General features: G+C 40.8%; 1 protein-coding gene across 2 annotated transcripts in view; it reads right to left on the bottom strand.

Annotated features, from left to right (window-relative positions):
- The window catches only part of LOC126187851 (adhesion G protein-coupled receptor A3), a 173234-nt gene extending 149546 nt beyond the window's left edge, over positions 1 to 23688 (bottom strand). For both annotated transcript variants that reach the window (XM_049929165.1, XM_049929166.1), the window contains exons 1-2: positions 23049 to 23688; positions 9052 to 9123 (exon numbers count right to left, since the gene is read on the bottom strand). In XM_049929165.1, the coding sequence (XP_049785122.1) occupies positions 9052 to 9123; positions 23049 to 23296 (320 nt within the window). In that variant the 5' untranslated portion in view covers positions 23297 to 23688. The remainder of the gene's footprint in view (positions 1 to 9051; positions 9124 to 23048) is intronic.
- Positions 23689 to 23762: the final 74 nt, after the last annotated feature.

The following is a 23762-nucleotide window of genomic DNA, read 5'->3' as shown; positions in this document are numbered from 1 at the left end:
GGATTGTTTGTGGCTAAGAGGTCAAGTGTGTTTTCGCAACCATTTACAATTTGCGTGGGTTTGTGGACTAACTGCTCGAAATAATTTTCGGAGAAAGCATTTAGGACAATCTCGGAAGATGTTTTCTGCCTACCACCGGCTTTGAACAAGTATTTTTGCCAACATATCGAGGGAAGGTTGAAGTCCCCACCAACTATAACCGTATGAGTGGGGTATTTATTTGTTACGAGACTCAAATTTTCTCTGAACTGTTCAGCAACTATATCATCGGAGTCTGGGGGTCGGTAGAAGGAGCCAATTATTAACTTAGTTCGGCTGTTAAGCATAACCTCCACCCATACCAATTCGCACGGAGTATCTACTTCGACTTCACTACAAGATAAACCACTACTGACAGACACAAACAGTCCACCACCAATTCTGCCTAATCTATCTTTCCTGAACACCGTCTGAGACTTCGTAAAAATTTCTGCAGAACTCGTTTCAGGCTTTAGCCAGCTTTCTGTACCTATAACGATTTCAGCTTCTGTGCTTTCTATTAGCACCTGAAGCTCAGGGATTTTCCCAGCACAACTACAACAATTTACAACTACAATTCCGACTGTTCCTTGATCCAAGCACGTCCTGTATTTGCTATGCACCCTTTGAGATTGTAGCCCACCCCGTACTTTCCCGAGGCCTTCTAACCTAAAAAACCGCCCAGTCCACGCCACACAGCCTCCGCTACCCGTGTAGCCACCAGCTGAGTGTAGTGAACTCCTGACCTATTCAGCGGAACCCGAAACCCCACCACCCTATGGCGCAAGTCAAGGAATCTGCAGCCAACATGGTCGCAAAACCGTCTGAGCCTCTGATTCAGACCCTCCACCCGGCTCTGCACCAAAGGTCCGCAGTCGATTCTGTCAACGATGCTGCAGATGGTGAGCTCTGCCTTCATCTCGTAAGCAAGACCTGCAGCCTTCACCAAATCAGATAGCCGCTGGAATCCAGAGAGAATTTCCTCAGATCCAAAGCGACATACGTCATTAGTGCCGACATGTGCCACCACCTGCAGCTGGCTGCACCCTGTGCTCTTCACGGCATCCGGAAGGACCCTTTCCACATCAGGAATGACTCCACCCGGAATGCACACTGGATTTCTTCCCCTCCTTAGCCGCCATATCCCTAAGGGGCCCCATTACGCACCTAAAATTGGAGCTCCCAACTACCAATAAGCCCACCCTCTGTGATTACCCAGACCTTGAAGGCTGAGAATCATCCTCTGAAACAGGGCAGGCAGCTGCATCTGGCTCTGCCAGAGACAGTGCCTGAAACCTGTTTGTCAGACGCACCGAGGAGGCTTTCTGATCAGCCTCTGGGGACGTCTTTCGCTGCCTGCCATGCCTTGGAACGACCTCCCAATCAACCACAGGTGAGGGCTCAGCCCCACTGCGGGCAGCAACTGGGGCAACCACAGCGGCAGACCGATCTGGGGACAGACGGGACGAGGTTGACATCCCCGTGATACCCAAGTCCGGCTCCCCACAGTGGTGCCAATTGGCACCAGCCTCAAGCTGCGCAACCGAAGTCAGCGCCGCTTGCAGCTGTAAGCGAAGGGATGCCAACTCAGCCCTCATCCGAACACAGCAATCACAGTCCCTGTCCATTCTAATCGATGTTGAACAACAGTTACTGAAACACAAGTCCGTGCCTAGATAACGCAAGGGAAAAACGCAAAGAATGTATTAACTAACCTGTACAAATGCCTAACGACTGCGCAACAATCTGCCTGAATTTACGATTACAGCAACTAAAACTCGAAATTACACCTCCTATACGAAACTCTCACGCAATTTAAGTAAGAATCTACGAAGTAAACACTAAAGCGCGATGCTACAACTCTCAAATACTATAATACGCCCGAAATTTATGAATTAAACAATGCAAGTACCCAAAAACATGCAAAGAAATTAAGAATTAAACTATGTAACAAATAAGTAAGCTAGGGGTATACGACTTGCTGCTGCAGCTGCTTATCCAACGGCGGCAGGGAGCATACGATGGCTGTATGACCATGAGAATAAAAAGGAGATGCTAGCCACTCTGCAACACATTAAAACCTCCACCATAGAAGCACTACGGTGGAGGACACAGGGGAACAAAGGACATGAACTAAAACTTTGATCAAATGATAAAACCCACCCTCACGAATAAAACATAAAACTGAATTAGCCAATGAGGGGTTGTCAGATAAAATTAGTGGCAACGAGTCCGGTAACCCAAGATTCTGTCACTGGGCAGTCAAAGTGGGACAGTGCACCAGAAGATGGGCCACTGTCAGCCAGGCGCCGCACCAACACTGAGGCAGGTCTTCAGGGTGCAGGAGGTAACCGTGGGTTGCGCAAGCATGGCCAATGGGGAGCTGGCAGAGGACAACTGATTCCCTGCGAAAGGCCCATATGGAAGAATTCCACACATTTGTAGTCTCCTTAATGACACGCAGTTTGTTGTGCATACTGTTATGTCATTACATCTCCCAAAGCCAAAAAACCCTGCGGCATAAGTCAGAATGCAGGTCAGGTTCAGAGATGTCCATCTCCAGAAGCGGTTTCCGCGTAGCCTGTTTGGCCAGCCCGTCGGCAAATTCGTTGCCTGGGATTCTGATGTGACCTGGGGCCAGACAAACACCACTGAATGACTGGACCGTTCCAGGGCACAGATGGACTTCTGGATGGTCGCTACCAAAGGATGACACGGGTAGTACTGGTCGATAGCTTGTAGGCTGCTCAAGGAGTCAGTACACAGAACAAACAATTGCCCGGGACATGTACGGATATACTGAAGTGCATGACAGATGGCCACCAGCTCTGCAGTGAATACACTGCAGCCATCGGGCCAAGGAATGCTGTTAAAAATGGCCTCTGGGGACGTAGGCAAAGCCAACATGACCATCAGCCATCGAGCTATTGGTGTAAACTACTTCAGAGCCCCGGAACACGTCAAGAATCGAGAGGAAGTGATAGCGGAGAGTAGCAGGAGTAACTGAGTCCCTAGGGTCATGCAAAGGGTCCAGACGAATCTGTGGCTTATCTTTACACCATGGAGATGTATGCGGACGGACCTGGATGGGAGATGGTAAAGGGAAGGATTCCAGTTCAGACAGAAGGGATTGCACGTGAACCACAATCGTTAGCCCTGACCTTAGCCACCGATGCGGGAGATGAACTGCTATGGGTGGAAAAAGGAGACAGTAATTTGGATGCTCAGGAGAACTACAAATGTGTGCAAGCAGTTGTGCACGTCGGATCTGCAATGGAGTGACTCCAGCCTCCACCAGGGCACTGGTCACCGGACTCATTCTAAAAGCTCCCCTCACTAGGCGAATGCTGCAGTGGTGCACTGGGTCCAGTACACGCAATGCTGAGGGCACTGCCGAACCATAAACCAGACTCCCATAGTCAAGGCGGGATTGAACAAGGGCTTTGTAGAGCTCTCTAGATAATTTTTTAACTGGAATTGATCGTCTGATGATTTTACTAGACGGTAAATTACAGCGTCACCTGCAAACAGTCTAAGGGGGCTGCTCAGATTATCACCTAGATCATTTATGCTCAGATTATCACCTAGATCATTTAGGTAAATCAGGAATAGCACAGGGCCTATGACACTACCTTGCGGAATGCCAGATAACACTTCTGTTCTACTCAATGATTTACCGTCTATCACTACGAACTGTGACCTCTCTGAGAGGAAATCACGAATCCAGTCACATGACTAACATGATAATCCATATGCAGGCAATTTGATTAATAGTCGCTTGTGAGGAAAGGTATCAAAAGCCTTCTAGACATCTAGCAATATGGAATCGATCTGAGATCCTTTGTCGACAGCACTCATTACTTCATGGGAATAAAGAGCTAGCTGTGTTGCACAAGAACTATATTTTCTGAACCTGTGTTGGTTATGTATCAATAAGTCATTTTCTTCAAGATGATTCATAATGTTCGAGTACAGTATATGCTCCAAAATTCCACTGCAAATTGAGGTCAGTGATATGGGTCTGTAATTCAATGGGTTACTCCTGTTTCCTTTCATGAATATTGGCGTGACCTGTGCTACTTTCCAGTCTTTAGGAACAGACCTTTCGTCAAGGGAATGGTTGTATATGATTGCTAAGATTGTGTCTGCATGCTCTGAAAGGTACCTGATTGGTATACCATCTGGATCAGAAGACTTGCCTTTCTTAAGTGATTTGAGTTGTTTCGCAACACCTAAGATATCTACTTTTATGTCACTCGTACCAACAGCTGTTCTGGTTTCAAATCCTGGAATATTTACTTTGTCTTCTTTCATGAAAGAATTACGGAAAACTGTATTTAGTAACTCCGCTTTAGTGGCACCATCATCGATAACATTACCATCGCTATCACGCAGTGACGGTATTGACTGTTTTTTGCCACTGATTTACTTTACATACAACCAGAATCTCTTTGGGTTTTCTACCATATTTTGACACAATGTTTCACTGTGGAAGACACAACTTGGAAATTTTAATATACAAAAATTCTGATATTGGAGAAAGTCTTATCAAAGATTAAATCAACAATTCCGAAATTTGAAAAAGGAATCTACAACGATGGAAGACTGTGTGATCATGGATAGAGTAGAAATCTTTTTGAAGGACCATTCTCATAGGCGGCTTCACTTCGTTCACAGTAAATATCTCCAGGATGCACAGCACCTTCCTTGTATTGTCTGGCACTGAAGCTGGATGAGTACCTCCAAGGCACTTTTGCAGTTGATTTGATCTGTACAGGGAGACAAAGCAACAGTGGCCTTAGCCAGATATTGCCTGTGCTGAAACAGAGTTTATTGCACCATTCCTCTTCCTATCATTTGTGTAAAGCCAGCCAGTACCCTTAAATAGCAGTAGGCAGCTCTTTATTAGTTGTTTACTCGATACAATTTCTTTAGGAATGAAAGACCTGAAAATCTGGTGTCTTTTGGCCTTCACACTTCACACTGGATGATTAAATGTGGTGCAGTTTCACCCCACTTCTCGCATACTCTCTACTTAGGGGCTTCTTTCTCTATATCTATTGTGTGCAAGTGTTTCTAAAAGTTCATATGGCCTGTCATTAGTCCTCACACGAGTTTCATCTGACTCCTGTTCAAGCCTAGGACTGTAGAGCTCCTTTTAAAACATGACTTTAGCACTATTAGGTTACCACGTTTTTGTTTTCGGATTTTACAACAACATTATGTGTGCTGCTTATTGAGACAGTTGATCCAAAAAATGAAGTCATTTTTCCTGTCCCGACCAGCCTATCAGCTCGTTCATTACCACTAATTGCTGGGTGACCAAGGACCCACCGCAGGTTTAACCTGTTGCTTTCCCCTAGCTTCAGAAGGGTTCCATGGAATTCTGGAACGATCTCTGACCTCACTGAGCAAATATTTCTGCCTGGAATTCTGTAGCCACCTCCCTTTTAGAGATTGTTCTCTCTAGTCAAGGCTGTTCCCCCTTATACCCTGGGCCCAGCACCTTCATCTGTTTCCCATCTGTTAGTAAACCATACTAGGTCTCTTAAACAATATCGTGGTTCATTCTTCCACTACTCCCTAGTTCCATTATTACTTTGAAAGGTTTATTGAAGCAAATGGAAGTTATTGTATAATCAGCTGGCACTTCCCTGACCATTCCTATATCTACCATTAGTGTGAGTTTCCAGGACACTTTCGCTCTTACTAAATGAACTTGTGATGAAACACAGTGTCCTCTCTTTTGGATCTTCTCCACTCCCATCTACAACCCTACTTGGTAAGGATCCCAAATTGAGGACCATTACTCAAATATCAGGGTGGACGGATAAGGGTTTTGTAATATATGTCCTTCATGAGTGGACTATACTTCTTAAGGATTCACTGAATCTGTCTGGCACCTGTCTTAACTATATTTAGTTTTACATGCTCATTTCATATCAAATTCCTCCGTATACATACTCCCAGGTATTTAACGGACACGACTGCTTCCAGTCATTGTTCGGCAACTGTTTAATCAAACTTGTGTGCAATATTTTAGATTTGTCTAGGTTGAGGGTCAGCTGCCAATCCCTGTCCCAAATGTTGATGCCCTGTGGGTCTTTTAACATTTTGCTACAGTTTTCTAGTACTGTGAGCTCTCTATATCCAACAGCAGCATCCATGAACAGCCTTGTGGAGCTTCTGACTTTATCCACTAGGTCATTTATATATAGCGTAAACACTAATAGTCAAGTAACACTTCCTGGGGGCATGCCCAAAGACACTTTTATGTCTGACGATTTCTGTTCATTAAGAATGACACGTGGTGTTCTATTTGCAGTAAACAATTCAATCCAGTAACAAAGCTGGTCTGATAGTCCATATGCTAGTATTTATTTCATTATGTAACAGAGTGGAACTGTACCCAATGCGTCCAGGGAGTCAATAAACAAGGCGTCAACCTGAATGCTGGTACCTACTGCCTTATGGGTTTTAGGGACAAAGTCACACAATGGTTGGTTGTGGAATCCACGTTCATTCCTACAGTGGACATTTTTGGTCTGCAGAAAAGTCATAAAGGCCTACATCAAATAGGAAGTAACTTCGGTGAGGACTTGTTGAGGAATTTATATTAGAATAAAAACTTGGGCAAATTTTACTTATACAAGTAACTTGAGCAAATTGATTTCAGGAACTTGCTGCACGTACTTGTAGAAGTGTTTCCACAAGAGTCATGTGATAGGCAAGCAGAAGTTTACAGTATCATACTTCAAAATCAGAGCAGCTGACACTATTTTGCATTATTATTATTATCATCAAAGAAAAATCATGATGAAAAATGACAAGATCAAAAAAGAAATGTTTGGCTGAAGAAATGGCTACAAAGCCACATATGTTTAAGTTTTCAAGGTGCACTATATTAATATCTTTTCCGTAGTGCGTCCACAATTTGTGAATTTCTTCGCGTATTTTGGCACCTGTTGACTGAAAATCTGCTGCAATATTTTCTTACAAGTCCTGCTTTATAACCCTGTTCTTAAAATCCCCATGTTTTGTGTACCACAATGCAGGAACATTTCCACTTTCTGGAACTAACAATTTTGTTCTTTCATTGATCCACATGTATTTCTCACTTTTTGACACTGACATTTTTTTACTGGTCCTGAACGCAACAAACTTCTGCAAGTCTGAGAAACCCAGCAAGAAACAGTCCCTACTAAGTGACCTGCAGCAGTTTACTTGTTACTGGACACATTTCTTAATACACAAGCATAAAACATGTTCCAAAATTATACAAAACACTGACGTCAGCAATATAGGCATCAAGTTGTGTGTGTCTGTTCCATGGCTGTTCTATAAATTGAGAATGATGTGTGTTTTATTATTCCAGCAAACTGTCATACACTGCTGCTAGAAGAAGTGCAACTTCTTCAATATACTCTATTTGAATATTGAAGGATCCCACCACATTCAGCTGACTTTCCTCTGTTCAGTAATTTTAGTTGATTATCTATACCATGGTCACTTATATCGATACTTAACATTTCAGAGGTTATGGGATGATTGAAAGGAGGGATCACAGTACAATTTTCCTCTGCGAAACAATTTCAGAAAATGAACTTTTTGTACTACAGCCTTCTCTCAGGTACCCTCCACTATTGTTACTGAGTGCCTACATAGAGGCTTTGAACCATTTACTGACATAATGTCAGATCAAAACTTCTTATGATTCTCCTTCCAGTCAACAGACAGAATTATACTTAAAATTCATTGAGTTCTTCATGCATTCATTTTGGCCTCATTGAGTTTTGTGCACAAGGCTTAGCTATGTTTAAATCTGTGGTGAATTTCTCTTTTCTTTCAGAGTAGTCCACTAATGTGGCTAATGAACCATGATGGGTCTTGCTCCTCCCCCATAACTTTGCTTGGCACATACCAATTTTGTACAACTCTCTCTGAATTTGTTCATTTATACTTCAACATTTTAAATCTGAAAGAGCACTGCTGCTCAAGTAACCTGAAAATTGTTTCTTATCACACTTATTAAGCAGAAATATTTTCTTACCACCTTTCTTAACATTCTGTTGAGAACTGTAGTCAAAAACAGCCTGATCCTTAATACTTTGTTCGTTGTAAACTGAATTGTACTTGTAAACTTTGAACCTATTTATAAGCAGAAGATCTAAATTTGAACCTATTTATGAACAGAAGACATAATGAGCCACATCACTGACTAACTACTTAAGATAATTTTTGGCTAAGACATTCACAACAATAGCACATGAGACCCTGTTTATACCACGCATCCTAATCACATGACTCTCCAACTCTACAGCAGATAAGCTGAAATGTCCCTGTAATTCCTTACCAGGTAATTTATGTGCAACCGTCTCCAAGCTGTCCCTGAAATGTCCCACCATTGTGATTCCTAAAACAGGCGATCTATAAAAGCACCAAATTACCATGTTTGATCCTCCTTTAACACTTTATCTCCACCAAAATTATTTCATATTTGGAAGCTGTACTAATCTCACTAGATATTGCCATATTATTACGGCTATAAATACACTTATACAACTGGAGACCAGTCTATTTTTACAATGTGCATTCCAGTCAGAATTTAAAATTTCACTGCTATTAACTTCTGCTTTCACTTAGCTTCCTGTTCCTATAAATGTGCATGCCAAAGTACTCTGGTACCCTAGTAGCTGCTTCCTTGGTGCAGTGTAGGTCTGACTTATGACGGAGGGTAGGCATCCAGGGCTCCTACAATTCTGCATCCAATAATAGAAGTCAAAAAATCTGCATAAAAATTATCACAGAATCCTATGATTAACAATTTCTTGCTACACAAACAAACTGAGCTTCCAACTTCAACATACCTATTTGTAAGTAGTTATGTTCTGCCTATTGACATTAAAAGTAATTAATAAGACTATATTTTATGCTTTTTGGGTCACCTCAATGTAAATACAGTCTAACTGATAGAGCAAACCAAGTAATCCCTATTAGATTATAAGAAATTACAATAAATTTTATTTCACTTACAGTTTCTGCAAATTTTGAAGAGTTGAAAAAATTCCAGATGGTATTTCCGTTATATCATTTCCTGAGAGATTCCTGGAACATAGAGATTGGCAGCTAAGATCAACAAAAATTATTTTGTTCCTCACATAATTAAGATACTAATGATGTAAGCAGAAGTTGTTTTTTTTAAAAAAAATACATGTAGATACAAAGACTTTCATGCTATTAAATAATCCAACAGACAATGAAATGTAAAATAATTTTGTTGTATATTAGGGTCAATTCTTTGAAAGTAAACTTGCAAATAATGTCTGTTAACAGATAAGCATGAAATTTACACACACTGGATGAGAGAAAAGGTCTACCTGTAACGACAAGTATAAAAATAAATGTCTGATGAAAAGTAATCAATTCATCAACTCAACTTGTAACAAAATAAGTAGTCTACAGTTAGGTCCTAAATGCAGTTTCTTTTAATTTTGTGGTAAGTTTAGGCTTCGTATGTTATACTGCAAAACAGACAACACACTAGTCAACAGAGAATGATTATTAATTTTGTGACAATATTATTTTTTGAAGATGTCTGAGGAAAAAGAATTCATAATATTACTGCTTTACAAATGGTTCAAATGGCTCTGAGCACTATGGGACTTAACTTCTAAGGTCATCAGTCCCCTAGAACTTAGAACTACTTAAACCTAACTAATCTAAGGACATGACACACATCCATGCCCGAGACAAGATTCAAACCTGCGATCGTAGCGGTCGCGCGGTTCCAGACTGTAGCGCCTAGAACCGCTCGGCCACTCCGGCCAGCTATTACTGCTTTACATCTAGGTCACCTACAAAATACAGTACCAGTCACTGTTTGCCAGAACACCTGGTGTATGATAGGCGAACCAGAAATTTTAGTTCCAAACTTTTATCTCCACATGAGCTCTCTGAATTTAAAAATGAGCTACCATTTTATGAGTAATGCCCCTCTCGTAGATGCTCACACTGACTATTTATGAAACACCTCTGTAATGCTCTCATGCTGACCAAATAAAATAATTACAACCACAATCTGTTTTTGAATTTTTCAATTTTCCAAAACTTTCTACTGTAACAATGACTCCACATACAGGTCTACTCAGCAGTGGGTCACGAGAGTACCATTGTCTCTGCTTAGCAGCTACCTTCTCCATTACAGATTCGCATGACAGTGTGTTACGGCAGCCACAGCATATGCAATGGGGCTATGACAAGCACATATAATCAGAAAAACTATTGGACATCAGCATTTGATAAATCTAATTGCACTACAAGGGCTATCTGAAAAGTTCTCGGCCTCGCCCAGAGAACGCAGCACTACTCACGTGATTCGCCCCCCCCCCCTTATGTTGGTACACATGTTAGTACATGCCACATAAAATTGTAAGTCATTCCAGGCAGCAGATGACTGTAGACAGTTGCAGTGTGCTTAGTGTTGAAAATAGCAAAAATTGAGTACTGTGCAGTGATTAAATTCTTCGTAAAAGAAGGTTTAACACTGACCAAAATTCATTAGCAGCTTGTAAATGTGTGTGGCGGCTCTTCACCTTCAATTTCAACCATGAAGATGGCCAAGTTTAAATGTGGCCATGAAAGCATCCAAGATGACCCATGCGAAGGATGTCCAAAAAGTCAAGCACACCGGATATCACTGACAAACTAGGTGATATGAGTTTGCAAGATCTGCGTATATGGGTGTGTGAAGTTTCTAATGCTCTAGGGGTCTCAAAGAAATGTGTCGGTCACATATTGCAACAAGGACTTAACATGAGAAAACTCTGTGCAGGATGAGACCCCCATTTGTTCTCTGCAGATCACAAATGCATTCACATGAAACTTTCCAAAAAGTGCTTGGCAAGTTTTAAGAAAAACACAAGTAACTGTTCTCCACTTCTAATAAAACTGGACACAAGCATTCATGAAAACAGACCCTGCTTAAAGAAGAAAAAAATTGTCTTCAATCAGGACAATGCACCTGCCCACAATGGTGTCTTGGCCAAGGGGAAATTGAGGAATTTGCAGTATGAAGTGTTGGAACATACACCCTATTCCCCAGATTTGGCTCTCTCGGACTTCCATCTATTCTCAAAACTTAAGAAATTCCTCACTGATCACCACTGTTCATCCAATTAAGAAGCCATCACAGCTATAAATCGCTACTTTGCAGCACTTCTGGAGGAACACTACAGAGAGCTGATAATGGCTCTGGAACACTGCTGGATGAAATGCATTGATATTAGAGGAGATTATGTTCAAAATTAAAACTTCTTTGAAAGCATATATTGTCTGTTTCACTATCAGGCTGAAAACTTTTAAGATCATCTTTGTACTGCAGACAGGCAGTTTCCTGCAGTTTATAAATTCTTCAACCATCAAACAGATACTAATAAATTTTGGTGCTCTTTGAACTTCTATCATTTCTTATTCTCAAGCATACAAATCTGGCTAATTATATGTTATGGTCATCCAATACAACAGACCCAACATACAAGGGATATTTTATAAGTAAGGCACAAGTTGATATTACTGTGGACTGTTTGATGCAACAACAATGAAAATTACATCAGATGTAGTTGGAAACTTGAGGAAGACATACATGTTTTTGTTTTTTCACTGTGCCCTCTAACATAAAATTGGTGAGAGGTAGAAATGGAACCTGCACGGGTCTTGGGTACAATGATGTTGAAGACCACAGATGTCATACATCAAGATCAAAACTGTACATAGCAAAAACCCGACACAAATCCACAGTGCATTAAGTGAAGTTTGTCATGAATTTACAGTGGACCATAGTACAGTTTCAAGTTGGGTTAATGACTTGTGTGGTTGTTGTATGAGCATGGACGATAATCCAAGACCTGGAAGACTGAAAACATGAACAGATGAACAAAGTGTGAAACTTGTGGCAGATGCTGTTGAAGAAGATTGCAGTGTGACTTCTGAGGAACTCTCTGAAGCCACGAGAATTCTTCCAATGTCAGTATTCCATATTCTGATGCATGATTTGTGAAGAGAAAAATTTCTGCAAGATGAGTCCCAGACTGTTTGTCTGCTGAAGAGAAGAACAGAAACTCCTAGATATTGCAACCTAGCTCAAACAATGATTCGACCATGAAGGTAAAGGATTCTTGTGGCAAATTGTCACTATTGATGAAATGTGGGTGACAAACTTTGAATTGGAGTTGGAATCACAGTCCAATGAATGGAGAGCTTCAGATTCTCCATGTCCAAAAAAAATTTGACGTTCTCAATCAAATGAAGATTTTTGCTTATGATCACCAAGGAATCATCATGACAGATAGAGCCAATGTGGAACAAGTGTCACAGCAGTGTTTTATCGTAACTTGATGCAAAATTTGAGCAGAAAAATGCAAAAAACCTGACCTCAGTTGCTTGAGGCTGGACCACTCATTCTCCACAACAATACTCGCCCAAATATCAGCTATTTTGTAGCCCAAAAACTGCATGAATATGGATGGGAAGTGTTGCCCCATCCTCCCTACAGCCCAGACATTAGTCCACCAGAATCTGAACTGTTACCAAAGTTGAAAAAACCTATATCATGGATACTGTTATCTTTCTCTGGAAGAACTTTCTACCATCATTACCCAAGCCATTCGACAGATGAACAGAACTGGTGTTCTGGATGGTATAATAGTGCTTCCAAGGTGTTGGAGTCAGTCATAGAGAAGCAAGGGAGACTATACTGAAGGACTGTAGAGAGAGACTGGGGAAAAAGAATTTAAAAAAAGTGTAAGTAAAAAAAATTAGTGTTCATTATTTATGAGAGGTCCCTCAATATACAGGGAGTTTCAAAACTACATCAACAAACTTTGAGCGGACATAGAAGGTGTCTGAGGAACAAAATGAGGATAGGAACCCATGTCCAGAAACATCATCCAATGGTACTACACTACATCGAAGTTATAGATACTGGCGCATGCTGTTAGGCCTTCCTTTCAGCAGCAGGCATGTCTTTGTACACAAACAGACCACGGGCAGAATGTATCGCAATGTACCTGACAGCTGTCTGGACATTAGATGGTGCTGAATGCAGCCATGCCTGTCACACCATCCTTGTAGAGACCACTAACAGCTGTAGCAGGAGAGGGGAATGACAAATATATGCAGCAGAAACACAGTGCTCAGTCACAGTTAGTTGTGTCCTAGTGTGGCGCACCATGGAGATGTTCACATGGGCTGAGCAACAGGACATGCACTTCATGTATGTTGCAGCAAGAGGTAATGGGTATGCAGTCTTACATGTCCATGGGCAACAAAATCCCAATGGGCATCCATCAACATCTGGGTGAAACAGGTGGTTTCACAGAGCATCCACACAACAAACATTATGTTTGAAGCATATGCACACCACAATTCGTGGAGGATGACTAGAGAGGTTTGACACAGACCCATCCACAAGCATCTGCGCTGTGGCACATGGAATGACGAGCTCCCACTCAGTGGTTTGACAAGTGCAGTATGAGAAGGGAAGGCATTCATTCCATATTTAGAAGATAAAGGTGCTGTTGGTCAATGATTTTTCTCCATGTGTGGAGTTTGGGCAGTGGGCTCCGCAGTCACAAAAACTGACAACAGCCAGGAGAGCAGTGTGCTGACCACATGCCCCCCCCCCTCCCCCCCCCCTTATATCCGCATCCAGTGATGCCAATAGGCTGAGGATGACATGGCGATCGGTCACTACCACTTGGCCTACTGGGGCCTGTTTGGACAGAGTTAAGTTTGGTTTAGTTTATGTGTTATTTACAGATGAGATGTCCTTCACCCGTGAGGCATGTTTAACACCCACAATTGACAATGCCAGGTGGAGGCAAACGATAACAAACAAAGTCATCAGAAAAAAGTTCGCCATCAATGTATGGGCTGTCATGGTCCACAACTACCTGACTGACCCCTACAAACATCCCCCTCAACACACTGGCAACAGCTACACAACATACACTTGGGATGCGCTGCCAGAATTACTGGAGGTGGTGCCACTTGCAGTGCATCAAAGTATACGGCTCCAGCATGATGGGGCACCCACACACTTCAGCTGAGCTGCCAGAACATACGCAGATGTCAGGCCTGCAGCAATGCTGGAGGCAGGCATTTTGAGCACTTACTATAATTTTATTTAATTCAAAAATAAGTGGTGAAAGCACTTTGTGGCGAGTACCAGCGATCCGATAAACTTATTTAAGTGGAAAAAAAAAAAAAGTCTCAGGCAGTTTGTTTCACATGCTGTTTACTTCGTACAATGTATTTAATTTCCTGTACTAATGGAACAAATGGTGATGTATATACTTCGGACCCTGTTGTCTGATGGCTGCCACAGTGCCTACACATATGGTTCTTCTCCATTTCCTGGCATTCATGGTTACTGTCCTTTAAATTTAATAATGGCGCCAACATCTTGGGATATTTGTCGTTATTCATGTAATATGGACGATTATTGCACACTCCAGTGGAGTAGATCGCAATGACTGCTGTGTAGGCTGAGGTTCCCCCCGTAATTTTGATGTTGTTGTTCTATTTCTGTATACTACATCACAAAACACTGGAGATTTTTTATTTATTTATTTATTTATTGTTCTGTGGGACCAAATTAAGGAGAAGTCTCCATGGTCATGGAACGAGTCAATACATGAAATTATAACACGATATTAGAAACAGATAAAATGAAATATAAAAAAAAACATATTCAGGTGACAAGTCGTAAGTTTAAATGAAGACAATCAACAATGTAACTCTGGAATTTGCTTAATTTTTTAGCTCTTTCAGGAGCTCCTCGACAGAATAGACGGAGTGAGCCATGAGGAAACTCTTCAGTTTACACTTAAAAGAGTTTGAGCTACTGCTAAGATTTTTGAGTTCTTGTGGTAGCTTATTGAAAATGGATGCAGCAGAATACTGCACTCCTTTTTGCACAAGAGTCAAGGAAGTGCATTCTACATGCAGATTTGATTTCTGCCTAGTATTAACTGAGTGAAAGCTGCTAACTCTTGGGAATAGGCTAATATTGCTAACAACAAACGACATTAAAGAAAATGTATACTGTGAGGGCAATGTCAGAATTCCCAGATTTTTGAATAGGGGTCGACAAGAGGTTCTCGAACTTACACCACATATAGCTCGAACAGCCCGTTTTTTAGCCAAAAATACCCTTTTTGAATCAGAAGAATTACCCCAAAAAATAATACCATACAACATAAGCGTATGAAAATATGCGAAGTAGACTACTTTTCGTGTTGAAGTGTCACTTATTTCAGATACTGTTCTAATGGTAAATAAAGCAGCATTCAGCTTCTGAACAAGATCCTGGACATGGGCTTTCCACAACAGCTTACTATCTATCCGAACGCCTAGGAATTTGAACTGTTCCGTCTCGCTTATAATATGCCCATTCTGTATGATCAAAATATAGGTTCTTGTTGAATTGTGAGTTATAAACTGTGATTTAGCATCAAATTATTTTCCACAAGCCACGAACTTATTTCATGAACTACATTATTTGTTACTGTTTCAATATTACACACAAGATCCTTCACTATCAAGCTGGTGTCATCAGCAAACAGAAATATTTTTGAATCACCTGTAATACTAGAAGGCATATCATTTATATAAATAAGAAACAGCAGTGGCCCCAGCACTGACCCTTGGGGAACGCCCCACTTAACAGTGCCCCATTGGGACTGAACATCACTACCACTCTCAATATTGCGGAGAATTACCCTCTGCTTTCTGTTCTTAAAGTAAGAGGGGAACCAATTGTAAGCTACTCCCCTTACTCCATAATGGTCCAACTTCTGCAGTAATATTTTGTGGTCAACACAGTCAAAGGCCTTCGTTAAATCAAAGAAAACACCTAGCGTTTGCAACCTTTTATTTAATCCGTCCAAAACCTCACAGAGAAAAGAGAATATAGCATTTTCAGTTGTTAAACCATTTCTAAAACCAAACTGAACATTTGACAGCAAATTATGTGAATTTAAATGCTCCAGTAACCTTGTATATACAACCTTCTCGATAACTTTAGCAAACACCGATGGCATAGAAATAGGTCTAAAATTGTCAACACTATCAATGTCTCCCTTTTTATAAAGTGGCTTCACTACCGAGTACTTTAATCGGTCAGGAAACCTTCCACTCCTAAAGGAAAAGTTACAGATATGGCTGAGAACTGGGCTAACATACATAGAACAATACTTCAGTATTCTGCTGGATACCCCGTCATATCCATGAGAGTTCTTGGTCTTTAGTGATTTAATTATTAACTCAATCTCCCTCTTGTCGGTATCATGGAGGAGCATTTCAGGTAACAGCCTCGGAACACTTTTTTCTAAGAGCGCTATACGATTCCCTGTCGGGACTAGGTTTCTATTTAGTTCACCTGCTATATTCAGAAAGTGATTATTAAATCCTGTACATATATGTGACTTATCAGTAACACGGACATTCCCACTACGCACTGATTCTATATCCTCGACCTGTCTGTGCAGACCAGCAACTTCCTTTACAACTGACCATATGGTTTTAATTTTATCCTGAGACTTAGCTATTCTATCTGCATACCACATACTTTTTGCCTTCCTAATAACATTTTTAAGCACCTTACAATACTGTTTGTAATGGGCTGCTGCATTTAGATGTTGACTGTTTCTAACGTTTTGATATAATTGCCACTTTGTTCTACAAGATATTCCTATCCCTCTAGTCAGCCACCCAGGCTGCCTGTTTGTGCTAGTACCCTGTTTTAAACGTTCTAACGGAAAGCAACTTTCAAAGAGCATGAGAAAAGTCTTGAGAAAAGCATTATATTTATCGTCTACTGTATCAGCGCTATAAACATCTTGCCACTCTTGTTCCTTTATAAGGTTTACAAAGGTCTCTACAGCAACTGGATCAGCTTTCCTGAACAGCTGATGACTATATTTAACACGTGTTGCAGCATAAAAATCGTTTAAAATTAAAATTTGCACATCATTATCTGAAAGGCCATTCACCTTTTTGCTAACAGAATGCCCTTCTAGTAATGAGGAATGAACAAAAATGTTGTCTATGGTTGTTCTACTGTACCCTTGCACTCTCGTTGGAAAGAATACGGTTTGCATAAGATTATATGAATTAAAGAGGTCTACCAGCATCCTCTTCCTTGCACAATCACTTATACAATTAATATTGAAGTCACCATATATAACTAACTTTTTGTATTTCCTATAAAGTGAACCAAGAACCTCCTCTAGCTTTAGCAAAAATGTTGTGAAATCGGAGTCTGGGGATCTATAAATAACAACAGTTACAAGTTTAGCTCCGTTAAATTTAACCACACCTGCACAACATTCAAACACCTTTTTAGTGCAGAACTTTGAAACATCAATTGACTCAAATGCGATGCCGTTTTTCACATACATGGCTACTCCCCCACACCGCAAAGAGCTCCTCGAAAAGCAGCCAGCCAACCTGTATCCTGGTAAAGGAAGCCTCTGAATTATCTCCTTATTTAAGAAGTGTTCAGATACACCAATAATTTCAGAGTCAACATCAAGAAGCAGTTCACTAACTTTATCTCTAATACCTTGTATATTTTGTTGAAATATACTAATTCCCTCATTACTCGGATACCTAAGCTTTGTCAAAAGTGATTCCCTTGTTAGAGAGACTTCCCCTAAGAGGGAATACCTATCAGCTGACTTCAATCTAAAAAAGGTGCAGCTCTAACACCCACTACTGCAGGAATTTTCCCATGAGTGATCCCACCAACCCCACCTATGCTGTCACCTATAAGCTTTGCCAACCTCCCGTTCCCATACCTGTTGAGGTGCAGGCCGTATCTAGTGAAACCCATCCTGCTGATAGACTCCACCGACACCACTGAAATGTGACCCATGCTTTCTGTCATCAGCGCACCCCCAAGTCTCATGTTATTATGCCTGACGGCTGTATTAAGATGAGGCCGATCGTGACGCTGAAACAGTTCCACGAAATGCACATTCATGTTGCCAGTCTGAGTGGCTATCTTTTCCAGGTCACCATCTATGTTATACTCCCCATCCCTATCAATACTATTACCAGCCCCACCCACAATCACTACCTGATCCTCTTTAGTAAAATCCCTACATAACCCCCCTATGTTAACAGTCACCTGAGCCAACCCTGCATTAGGCTTCACAATGCTGGTGACCTGGTACTCACTCCCCAGCACTTCCTGCAACTGCTGGCCTACACCTCTGCCATGAGAACTACCTAACAGCAGAACCTTCTTCTTCCTCTTCGACTTTGCAACTGTTCTAGGCACAGTAACTACTGAGGTCTGCTGCATACTTCCTACATCTACAGCTACTAGAGATTCCTCTCCACTAGACTCTGACAGTTGGTCATATCTATTGTAAACACCAATAGTAAAACTATCTGAAAATCTTCTTCTCCTAGCAGATCTCTTGCCAACAGCCAGCTCCCATTCCCCAACCCCCTTCTCCCTCCTCATCCTATCTAGCTCCTCCTGTGCGTTTTTCAACTGCACCTGAAGGGCACAGATCTTACGCTCCTGCTCCTCTATCAATTTACTCTTGCTACATAACCTACAGTTCCAGGAGAGGATCTCACCAGAATGCCCACTGGCTTCCCCACTGCATTCCCCCCAGTGAAAATACTTCGAACAAGTCTCACACCGCAATCCACTACTCACGAACCTACGGCAAAGCCCACACTTCTCACTCATGGTAAAATTTTACTTTTTCTAAGTTCCGCTACTACAATAAGAAGATGTTAAAAACCTGACTACAATAATCACAAACTTACTCTACAAGGGAAGTAACTACTATTATTAACAGTATTAATAAACAACAAATGTTAATATAACAAAAGACTAATACAGAAAGAGAATCAAATGTCTAATGACACAGTAACGAAGCTGTAAACAGTTCCCAAAAGGTTCTTCTGAAATTATTTCACCAGAAAACGCCAAGAACACCGGTTGAAGACTACTAAAGTTCCTAAATAAACCACTATACACAAACAATTAATAAGTACTTAGCTTTTGATGCGCCGCTACAGCTGCAACTGGTCAGTGCGGAATGTAAACACAGGCAAGAGGTTAAGTTGCTCGATACGAAACACTCACAAATATCAGGTCACAACACAAGAAAGGCAGAGGTGAATGAAGAAACCACTAATACGTCACTTGTATAGTAAATATTATCACAAAAACCGTTAAAATATGTATCTGAAACCTAAAAATATATGAAAACTTAGAGAGCAATCTCACACGCAGTTACTTCTACACCACTCATATTGGCAGCTGTCCTTGATTCGAATTCTGGAATATTTACTTCTTCTTCTTTTGTGCAGTTTTCTGGGAGACAATACACCTCCAGCAAGCACAGAAATAGAGCATCATATTCATAGGAGGGAAGGCCTGTCTATGCAGTAGGAAGCCCCATCTGTTCCACTGATGATCATGGTAATCAGCTGTGATCACTGATTATAAAAAAGAAAACACATGTATTGACCAGCTGCGGTCTATTCACATAAAACATCACGTCTGCTGTCAGAGAGGAGGCCTTGCGGCAGCCACCAGTGCCTATAGCTTTGACACTCTGTAACGTCATTGGATGACACTTCTGGACACAGGTTCCTAAACTTATTTTGTTCCTCAAGAAACATTCTACATCCCCTCAAAGTTTGTTGGTGTAAAATATATTCTTTGTAGCAGCAACAAGACGCACAGCATCAACAGCAGAAAGAATACCAACAACAAACAACAGCAGCAAAAGGAACATACCTCATCAAAAAGTGGTGCAACACAAAGAAGTGGAAAGCTCTGACATATTTAGCAAGTCGTGGAACTTGTATCAGAAAGAAAGATTAGAGGCTATATGAGGGAGATTGTTTAGTGTAGTTGACAAAAATATTGTCTCTATTGAGATCAAAGTTGGTGTGACAGTGAAGTCATCTAGTCACGTATAAACAGGTGTAGGTGAAACTAAGTTAATTGTCGGATGTTTTTACCGGCCACCCGATTCCACTGTGACATTCTTGAGTCATTCAAAGAAAGTCTACAGTCAATAGCACAGAAATACCCAGATCATGCAATACTAGTTGTAGGTGACTTTAACTTGTCAAGTATAGGGAGGGATGTCTATGGATTCATTGGGGGAGGGGCGTACAGACAGACAGTCATGGGAAATACTTTTGAACACATTTTCTGAAAATTCTCTTGAGCAGCTAGCTCAGCAGCCCACACGTAATGGAAATATCTTACCCTTGTAGCTACAAATAGGCTGAACATTATTGACAAGGTCAGTATAGAAACAGGGATTAATGATCATGTCATTACAGCAAATACGATTATGAAAGATGATAAATCAAACAAGAAGGCTAGGAGTGTGTTTGGGCTTGACATTGCAGATATGCAGTTATTAACATCTCACTTAGGCAGTGAATCGGCATCACTTAGTTCCAATAACATGGATGCAGAGGAATTATGGGCAAAGTTTAAGCTAATTGTAAATCTTGGTCTGGAGAGTTACATGCCTAGTAAGTGAATAAAGTATGGAAAAGACCCACCATGGTTTAATAACTAAATTCGGCAGATGCTGAGGAAGCAGAAGCTGTTACACTCTAGGTTCCAAAGGGGACGTACAAATGACAACAAGCAAAGGTTAGTAGAGATTCAAGCATCTGTGAAAAGATCTATGCACGAAGCCTACAATAACTACCACTGTCATACATTTGTAAAAGATCTGGCAGACAACCTGGAAAAATTCTGGTCATACATAAAATCACCACGGGAGGGGGGCGGGGGCTTCCATTCACTCCCTTGTTGACCAGTCTGTTGTGGCAGTAGAAGATAGAAAAATGAAAGCCAAAGTTTTACATTTCACATTCAAGAAATCTTTCACACAAGAGAATGGTACAAAGATACTATCATTTGACCATCAGGCAGACTCCAATATGAACGACACAGAAATAAGTGTAGGCCTACCTTCTGTGGAGAAATAACTGAAAGATTTGAAATGAAATAAATCACCAGGCCCAGATGGAATCCCAGTTAGATTTTAAAAAGAGTGCCTTACGGCATTGGCCCCGTGGCTAGCTTGCATTTACTGTGAATACCTAACGCAGCACAGAGTCCCGAGCAAAAGGAAAAAAGTGCAGGTGAAAGATAAAAGAATTAATCTTCAAAATTACAGACCAATATCCCTAACCTCTGATTGCTGCTGAATCCTTGAACATAATAAATTTTCTTTACACTAAGAAGCTTATGTTCATGAATTAGCATGGTTTTAGAAAGCACTGCTCTTGCAAAACTCAGCTTGCAATTTTCTCATATGATATACTGAGATCTATGGATGAAGGGCAACAGGAAGTCCCATATTTCTAAATTTTTGGAAAGCATCTGACACGGTGCCCCATTGCAGGCTATTAATGAAGGTACGAGCATATGGAATAAGTTCACAGATATATGAGTGGCTCAAGAGCTTTTTAAATAACACAACCCAGTATGTTGTCATCAATGGCAAGTGTTCATCAGAGACAAGAATATCTTCAGGAGTGCAACAGTGTGATAGGATTGCTGTTGTCCTTTATATACTAAATGATTTGGTGGACAGGGTGGGCAGCAATCAGCTGTCATTTGTTGATGCCATAGTGTACGGTAAGGTGTGTAAATTGAGTGACTGTAGGAAGATACAAGGCGACTTAGACAAAATTTCCAGTTGGTGTGATGAATGGCAGCTAGCTCTAAATGTAGGGAAATGTAAGTCAATGCAAGTGGGGGGGGGGGGGGGACACCTGTAATGTTTGGATGTATATTACTACTGTCCTGCTTGACATAGTCAAGTCATTTAAATATCTGGGCGTATTGCTGCAAAGCGATATGAGGTGGAATGAACATGTGAAAATTGGTAGGGAAGGCAAATGGTCAACTTTGGTTTATTGTGAGAATTTTATAAAAGAGAGGTTCACTTGTAAAGGATACCGCAATTAGGACACTGTTGTGACCTATTCTTGAGTACCGCTTGAATGTTTGGGATCCGTACCAGGTCAGATTAAAGGAAGACATCAAAGCAATTCAGAGGTGGGCAGCTAGATCTGTTATTGGTAGGTTCGAACAACATTTAAGTGGTATGGAAATGCTTCAGGAACTCAAATGGGAATCCCTGGAGGGAAGGCCAAGTTCCTTTCGAGAAACACTATTGAGAAAATTTAGAGAACCGGCATCTGAAACTGACTGCCAAACAATTCTACTGCTGCCAACATGCACTGCGCTTAAGGACCACAAAGACAAGATACAAGAAATTAGGGCTCATACAGAGGTGTGTGTATATGTATATATATATAAAGGAAACCACTCAAAACAAGTTCTGTTATGCTCACATATCAAGAAACTTTAATTTAGTATATTGACAAGAGTGAATAGCAATGAACTTATCCTTTTATTATGCTGATTTGACAGTAGTTCACCCTCTGTTTGGGCATACATAGAAGCATTTACTCAAAATAAAAAATTACAAAGCTGTATCAACAAATAATTGCTAAGATACTATGGTAGAGTTTACTGATAGCTGACTCTTGCGCCAATATAAAAACAAGGTAAAGATTAAGCTAACTACATAACTACTATCAGCATCATTTCTTAACTATTTGTGTGTATAATGATAACCTGGGGAAAGACAAAACAATAGTGCTGTTATTGTGGTTTCACCTATCCCAATTTCAATAAGTAAGATAATGGTAGCCTAATTCATGAAACAGACACGAGTAAAAGCGGCCAGAATATCCATCAAGTACAGTTGACGTACTAGCGGACGAGAAAATGATGTAAGTCTAATGGAACAAAAATAACGCTTTCTTTGGATATCGCTGCTATTCTCGCAACTGAATACACAATAGTAACAACACAAATAGTGATGCACCATTTATGTAACTGGTATTGCAATCTTACTTGACATTAAATCATAGGAAACAAATGTTTTACTTACAGTTGAATGATTTTACTAAAGATGTTATCGAACCGAAGCTCTCCCAGGGAAGATATCCTTGTTTCACCGCCACATTTCAGCTTCAGGCCGTCTTCCGTCGTGAATGGAGGTACTTGCACATGGAGTTTCGAACATCGACATAATGTTCCACAAACTGATACGTTCTGGAAACAATTAAATTCTCTTGCTCCAATCAATAAAAGCAGCAAAAGCCACAAACAAAGCCTTTCCTCGATAACGAAAGTCATTTCGTCCTTTGTTTACAATTGACAACAACTTTGTTGATGTACTTTAGAAACGTGACTAACGATTCTTAACAATGAATTCATCATCGTATGGTAATGAGACTTCTTGTAAGAGTCACCGGGCTTGTAAATAATATTTTGTAGCCTGGAGAGTGACATTTTAGCATCTTTTGTAACGACTACATACCGTTCACATTTCAAAACAATGACAGTTCGGGTAACAAAAATTCTGGTTATGTGGGAGTATAATTTAAGTACCTCATCTTTATTGTTCGTTCATTCTGAGTTTGAGCCCATACTTCAAGTGCTTTCCACACTGTAAACATTTTCTCGACACTGCACTTACTTTTTCTCACAAACGCACTGTATGTCAGCAAAACAACTCATGTTGACAGCCGATATGTTACCTAAACTGAAAATATCAAAGATATAAGTATCACACAGCTTGGAACAAAGAGGTTATCTTCTA

The sequence above is a fragment of the Schistocerca cancellata genome, chromosome 5, assembly GCF_023864275.1.
Source record: "Schistocerca cancellata isolate TAMUIC-IGC-003103 chromosome 5, iqSchCanc2.1, whole genome shotgun sequence".
Taxonomy (NCBI): domain Eukaryota; kingdom Metazoa; phylum Arthropoda; class Insecta; order Orthoptera; family Acrididae; genus Schistocerca; species Schistocerca cancellata.
The sequence above is the reverse complement of the archived record's forward strand: the minus strand, read 5'-3'. Positions and strand labels throughout refer to the sequence as shown.